Source organism: Acanthisitta chloris, unplaced genomic scaffold (assembly GCF_000695815.1).
Source record: "Acanthisitta chloris isolate BGI_N310 unplaced genomic scaffold, ASM69581v1 scaffold5224, whole genome shotgun sequence".
NCBI lineage: Eukaryota > Metazoa > Chordata > Aves > Passeriformes > Acanthisittidae > Acanthisitta > Acanthisitta chloris.
The window spans coordinates 15,305-22,419 of NW_008670854.1; the positions used below are offsets into that span (position 1 = coordinate 15,305).

The following is a 7,115-nucleotide window of genomic DNA, read 5'->3' on the forward strand; positions in this document are numbered from 1 at the left end:
CTCCCCCTGCTCCACAGCTTCTCCCCCTGCTCCAGCCCCAGGAGCTGTGGTTGGGTAGGTCCTGCTGGGTCAGAGCCCATCTGACCTGGCAGAGGCTCTTTGAGAGGCTGAGAAGGATCCAAAGGCTTTTCCTTGCTTTCCTCTCCACGATTCTTCCTACCAGGGTGAGCTGTGGGGACAATCACACTGAGCTGTGAGTACAAGTCCCACACTGAGCTGTGGGGACAATCACACTGAGCACTGAGTACAAGTCCCACACTGAGCTGTGGGGACAGTCACACTGAGCACTGAGTACAAGTCCCACACTGAGCTGTGGGGACAAGACCAAGGCCCAGACCAAGAGACAGGAGAAACTTTCCAACCTGCTGTAAACTTGGGTGTGGAGTTGGCTCAGTCTGTTCCTGGTATGGATATCAAGCTAATCACTCTCCTTTGAGATGAGGAAGTGAGTTCAGACACTCTCAGGGCAATAAAGGCACCTCCAGGGCCTTGGGTTGGAGGAGCTGAAGTTGTGCTCATGCGTTGTCCCTCACTGGAGTGTTCCAGGCCCACCTGGATGAAACACTGAGCTATTCACTCTAGGATGGCTCTGCTTGAGTCAAATTTCAGTCAGTTCACTGACCAAATTAGGATCAAAAAGCCTTTCAGGCTGTCAAAGTGAGCTGAGATGAACTGAGGGATCAGCTCCTGGAGCCATAAGTTGACAACTTCCATCTGCCTTGGAGTGGTTTAGGAGCATGGAGAGGTTTGGGGTGGAAGAGGTGGTAAAGTTCATCTCATTCCACCTCTTGCCATGGGCAGGGACACCTTCCAGTAGACCAGGTGGCTCCAACCTGGCCTGGGACACTTCCAGGCATGGAACATCCTCTGGGAGATCCATCTCAGCCCCTCACCACCCTCCCAGGGAGGAATTCCTGCCAAAAATCCCATCTAAATCTCCCCTTTTCCAGCAGAAAACCATTCCCTGTGTCCTGTCCCTCCATCCCTTGTCCCAGTCCTTCTCTAGCTCTCCTGGAGCTCCTTTAGGCACTGGAAGAGGCTCTGAGATCTCCCTGGATCTTCCTTTCTGCAGGCTGACACACACACACTCATCCCATCCCATGGGCAGGGACAACTTCCACCAGCCCAGGTGGCTCCAAGCAGTTCCCATTCCCACAGTCTTTCCTCCTCTTTATGGATGGTTTTTTTTTGAGGTGTTCCTTGTTAGTTTCCATGCTAAATTCAAGCCCAAACCCTTCAAACCTGAGGTAGCAGCAGATGGTGATGACAGAGCTCAGGGACAGGTGTCAGAATCCACCTGGGAACAAAAGGCCTTGGCAAAACGTTCCATCTAATCCCCGTAATTATGTTTTGAAAGGAGAGAGGGAAATCAGCCTGGAGCGTCAGGATCTCCAGGAAGGATCAGGGACATGAATTTTCTCAGGGATGGGAGCCAAGTTATCGCTGCAGGTTCCTGTGGTGGCACAGAGGAGACCGTGAGGGACATGGAATCATGGAATGGTTTGGGTGGGAAGGACCTTAAAGCTCATCCCATCCCATCCAAGGGCAGGGACATCTTCCATTAGCCCAGGTGGCTCCAACCTGGCCTGGAACACTCCCAGGGATGGAGAATCCTCTGGGAGATCCATCCCAGCCCCTCACCACCCTCTCAGGGAGGAATTCCTCCCATTCCCTATGTCCTGTCCCTCCATCCCTTGTCCCAGTCCCTCTCCAGCTCTCCTGGAGCTCCTTTAGGCACTGGAAGGGGCTCTGAGGTCTCCCTGGAGCTTCTCTTCTCCAGGTTGACCCACACACTCATCCCATCCATGGGCAGGGACACCTCCCTCCAGCCCAGGGTGCTCCAAGCTCTGTCCAACCTGTCTTGGAACACCTCCAGGAATCAGGACCACAACCTCCCTGCTCAAATCCCACCACCAGGACCATCTCACCACCATATCCCAGACCCCAGGACCAACCAGTTCCCTGCAGACATTTCCCTGCTCAGCACTGGTCCCTCTCCAAGCCCTGGCTGCGCCCGGAGAAGGAGGGAAAGCGATCCTGAGGGATGAAGTTTTCCAACGGGAGAGGTGCTGAGTGACAGACATGCCGAGCAGTGTTTTCCTCCTCGTGCCTGAGGTGACTCATGGCACGTTCCCAAGGCTGGAGGAGGAGGAGGAGGAGGAGAGTCTGTCTGGCTGTCTCCAGGGGCAGCAGGAGGCACCAGCTCTGCCCGAGCCGCCGCCGGTTCCCGCGGTGTTATTGCAGCAGGGCGTGTGTGCAGGGTGAGCTCACCCTCCAGAATGCTGTGGGACATGCCAAGCTTAATTAATCAGGAACAGGAGCCACCTCAGCAAACCCATCCCAACCTCATCCATGCATAAAAGGGCTCTCCCCAAGCCTTGGAGAGCACAGGTTCACCTCTTCTCCTCCTCCTCCTCGCTCCAGGCCAGCACCTTCTCTCCTCTCTGCTCGCTGTAGCACCCAACCCAACCCAACCCAACCCAACCATGTCTCGGCAATCCACCGTGAAGATCCAGAGGGGGAGAAGTGGCTTCAGTGCTGCTTCTGCCGTGGTGCCCAACACGTGTCGCTCCAGCTTCAGCTCCTGCTCCGTCACCAGGCTCGGGAGCTGCGGCGCTGGCAGTGGCTTTGCAAGGCTTGGTGGTGGTTTTGGAAGCAAAAGCCTCTACAATGTTGGTGGCTGCAAGAAGATCTCTGTGGCTGGAAGGGGTGGAAGCTTCTACGGATCCTCAGGGTTTGGTGGTGGCGCTGGGAGTGTGTATGGTGGTGGCTTTGGCATTCCAGCTGCACTTGGCTATGGATATGGTGGCCTTGGTGGTGGTCCTGGATTCCCAGCTGGGGGTATCCATGAAGTCTCAATCAACCAGAGCCTTCTGAAACCTCTCAACTTGGAGATCGACCCCAACATCCAAAGGATCCGAAAGGAGGAGAAGGAACAAATCAAGACCCTCAACAACAAGTTTGCCTCCTTCATTGACAAGGTGAGACCTGAACTGCCCCAAGTGTCTGACTCCTCTAATGGGGACACTTTTTTTAGCTGCTTGATGAGCTACCTAAGCTCAGCAAGAAGGACTAGAAGTGAGGAACGGGACTGGAAGATGCCCTGGAATCTCCAGGGAATGGCACCTGCTCCACAGTGGTTGCCATGAATGAATCCCTTAGTTCCTCCTCGTTTGCTGCTCAACATCTCATAGACAGAGGGGCAAGAAAGCTCTAGAAGACAATCCCACCCTCCTGGAGCTGTTGGGGTCAATCCCACCCTCCTGGAGCTGTTTGGGCTCTCTCTGTTGAGCACTGATAACAGGTCTAGGTGCAGGAACCCACCAAAAGTGACCAAGAAATTGGCACCAGGGAGGAACAACCTTCTCACTGCTTGAGGTCCCTCAAGGCAATTCCCTTCCCATCGCTGCAACAGCAGCAGAATCTTTGGAGGTTTCGCTCCAAAGAGCCAAATCTCATCCAACACTCTCTGATCATCGATGCACAGGAACATTCTGCTCCATTTCTGCTCTGGTGGAACCTCTTTGGGTCCAAGGAGATCTTGTGGAGCTTTTTGGGGTAGGAGAGCTCTGAGGAAGGGAAGGCAAAGGAGCTCCTTGATAGCATATTTTTCATAGAAGAACAACTCCTGTTGTGCTCCTGATCTGGTTTTCCATCACTGGTGACACCAAATCCACACACTTCAGCTCTGTTTAGCAAAGCAATGAAGGAGCAGCAAGAAAATCCAAAGTTTTATGGATTTTCCAGGCTCTCCCGGGGTTTGTTTGCAGAGTAGAGTCCCTGCAGTCAACCACCCAGTTCCTCCTTCTCCCAGATGAGATTTTTTTCAGAGGAAAACCAGTTGGAAAGAGCATTTCACCCCCTGGTTCTGAGCTCCTCCATCTGAAAGGAGATCTCCACCAGTGTCCACTCTCTCACCTTGAGGATGTTTCTCTCCTTTCAGGTGAGATTCCTCGAGCAGCAGAACAAAGTGCTGGAAACCAAGTGGAGCCTCCTCCAGGAGCAGGGAATGAAGACAGTTAGGAACAACCTGGAGCCTCTTTTTGAGACCTACATCAACAACCTGAGGGTGCAGCTCAACACTCTGCTCAGCGACAAGGGCAGGTTGGAGGGGGAACTCGTCAACACGCAGTACCTGGTGGAGGACTTCAAGAAGAAGTAAGTTCCTGGTGGGAGTTCCTCACCTAGGGGTTGGTTCCTCACCTAGGTAGGTGCAAACTTTCCCCACTCCTCCTTAAACCAACCACCTAGAGAGCCTTGGGCTTCCCAACAGTGAAGGTTGTGATGTTTCCTCAAGGGAAACAGGGACCAATTCCAAATCTACCAACCCTTGAGGGATGATCTCCAACAGGATCAAAGACTTGGGAGCTAGGTTAGCTACAGGGAAGGAGAGATGAGGCACCAGGTCTGAGAGTTCCAGAGAAGCTTCAAAAAGCAGCAGGAGGAGGATGAGTAATGGGCAGAAATAAGTCAAAAGGGACAGAGTTGCTGCGAGTGTTGGGCTGGACTTGTTGTGACTGGTTGAGGTCGTGGTCTCTGGGCAGGAGAAAAGAGCTGTTGTATGCAAAATGCTCCCGGAGTTCCTTTCCAGGGAAATCACCTCCTGCCATCACTTGCCTAAGCAAATGCTCCTCCTGCCTCTCTCTGTTAGGTATGAAGATGAGATCAACAGGAGAACCATGGCAGAGAATGAGTTTGTGACGCTCAAGAAGGTAAGAGCAAACCCCAGAGCAAACCCCATGACTCTGTAGAGCTCCAGTCACACTCTCCACCCCAAATCAAATCGATTCCTCTCTCAAACCCTTTTTTTTTCTCCCCCCACACTGTTCCTTCCCTGGACTTCCTGCTGTCATGTGTTTCAAACACCTACCCCACCTCTCACCCCTCAGGATGTAGATGGTTCCTACATGAACAAGGTGGAACTCCAAGCCAGGGCAGATGCTCTGAACGAAGAGATCAGTTTCCTGAGAGCTCTCTATGAAGCAGTGAGTACAACCAAACCTTCCCAACCCTCAGTTTGGAGCTTCCCTCTCTCCATCCCTCTAGGAACCCTCTGATCCCTTCCCCAGGAGATGTCCAACCCTTGACCTCTTTAGAGTTGCACCAACACATCTCACAGCTGTGCCCATAACCATCTGGACCAGCCTCTCCCAGGTCTGAAGGGAATTTCCTCACCTGATTCTCTGTGCTCTTCCCAGGAGCTGTCCCAGATGCAGACCCAGATCTCAGACACCTCCGTGGTCCTTACCATGGACAACAACCGAAACCTGGACCTGGACAGCATCATCTCAGAGGTCAAGGCACAGTATGAGGACATCGCCAACCGCAGCCGCGCCGAGGCCGAGTCCTGGTACCAAACCAAGGTGAAGGCGCTTGGGGTTTCCATGCTGTTCTCTTCAGGTCTTCTCTGGAACAGATACAGGTTGATTCTTCCAGGGAAACCTTCTTGAAGGTCTGGCAGAGTTGACCTGCAGCTGCTGCTCTGGGCTCGTGGAAGCACCTGGGGGACTCCAGAAGTGGTGGATTCAGCCTTGGGTGACTCTTCTTCTCTCTGTGACAGTATGAAGAGCTGCAGGCCACGGCAGGGAGACATGGGGACGACCTCAGGAACACCAAGCAGGAGATCTCCGAGCTCAACCGCCACGTCCAGAGGCTCAGATCCGAGATCGACAGCGTCAAGAAACAGGTACAGGGAAGCAAATCCACAGCTGGAGCCAAATTACCCCTGGACTTAGAACCAGAGAGTTGGAAGAGGTCATCGAGTCCAGCCCTGAACCTGCCACTGCTGTGACCCCCAAACCCTAAGCAGATCCTCCAGGGCCACATCAGACACCTCTGAGACACCTCCAGGGCTGGTGGCTCCACCACCTCCCTGGGAAAACCCATTCCAGTGCCTATTCCTGTGCCTAGTCCAGTGTCCGAACCCTCTGACAGGAAAACATGGTTCCCAACATCTAATCTGACTCTGTAGGGAGATCTCAAGGGAGATCAAGACCTTGAGAGACTTGCAAGGGAGAGGAAGGAAAAGCTCAGAGAGAACTAGGCAAGTTCTGCTCCGTTTGAGCCTTTTCCCCTCACAAAGGGAACTGGAAGATGTTGCCCAGAGAGGTCATGGATCTCCTTCCCTGGAGATATCCCAGAGCCACCATCCTGTGGCAGGAGGAGAAAGGTGGGACCAGGTTGACCCTTTGTGGTCCTTTCCAGCCTAATTGGTGTTGTGACCTGTCCCTAAAAACAGTTACACTGATGGTGTTGGGATAAATGGGATCAAACCTGGTGGTTTCAGGGCAGGGAACAAACAGTTTAGGTCCTGTGTGGAGAATCAGAGAAGGGAAAGACCAATCTTGGTCTTGAGTGGAGAACTTGACCGTGGGTTTGTCTCCTGCAGTGTGCAAACCTCAAAGCAGCCATTGCAGACGCTGAGGAACGTGGAGAGTTGACCCTCAAAGATGCCAAGGCCAAACTGGCAGAGCTGGAAGATGCTCTGCAACAGGCCAAGGCTGACCTGGCTCGGCAGCTCCGAGAGTACCAGGAGCTGATGAACGTCAAACTGGCCCTGGACATCGAGATTGCCACCTACAGGAAGCTGCTGGAGGGAGAGGAGTGCAGGTGGGTGGGAAGTCTTCTGCTCCTGGGGCTGGGGAGAAAAGGGATGTTCAGCTCTTCTGGAATGCTCAGCAGGCTTTAGGAGGCAAAGAGAGAGAAGGTTGTCCTAGATGATGTGTCCTGTTGCTCCCCTCAATGTCACGAGATTTCTCACCCTCTCCCCTCATGCTCTGTCCCCTTTCCAGGCTGGTTGGAGATGTTCAGCTCTTCTGGAATTCTCACCAGGGATTTAGGGGGCAAAGAGGGGGAAAATTGTCCTAGACAATGGAAGTGGCACCAACCCATCCCTAAATGATGCCATGATCTAGTTTTTCTCCCCCAAAAAACCTCTAGGAAATGTATCCTATTGCTCCTCTCCAATCTCACCAGACCTCTCACCCTCTTCCTTCACGTTCTGTTCCCTTCCAGGCTGGTTGGAGATGTTCAGCTCTTCTGGAAGACTCACCAGGGGTTTAGAGGGAGAAGAGAAGGAGGGAGAAGGGAAACAGGGAGAAGGGAAACAGGGAGAA

General features: G+C 53.2%; 1 protein-coding gene across 1 annotated transcript in view; it reads left to right on the top strand.

Moving 5' to 3' along the window:
• Positions 1 to 2,486: 2,486 nt before the first annotated feature.
• The window catches only part of LOC103801425 (keratin, type II cytoskeletal 6A-like), a 5,174-nt gene continuing 545 nt past the window's right edge, over positions 2,487 to 7,115 (top strand). Inside the window, exons 1-7 of the mRNA XM_009073841.1 lie at positions 2,487 to 2,981; positions 3,944 to 4,158; positions 4,652 to 4,712; positions 4,890 to 4,985; positions 5,199 to 5,363; positions 5,561 to 5,686; positions 6,389 to 6,609. Of these exons, the coding sequence (XP_009072089.1) occupies positions 2,487 to 2,981; positions 3,944 to 4,158; positions 4,652 to 4,712; positions 4,890 to 4,985; positions 5,199 to 5,363; positions 5,561 to 5,686; positions 6,389 to 6,609 (1,379 nt within the window). The remainder of the gene's footprint in view (positions 2,982 to 3,943; positions 4,159 to 4,651; positions 4,713 to 4,889; positions 4,986 to 5,198; positions 5,364 to 5,560; positions 5,687 to 6,388; positions 6,610 to 7,115) is intronic.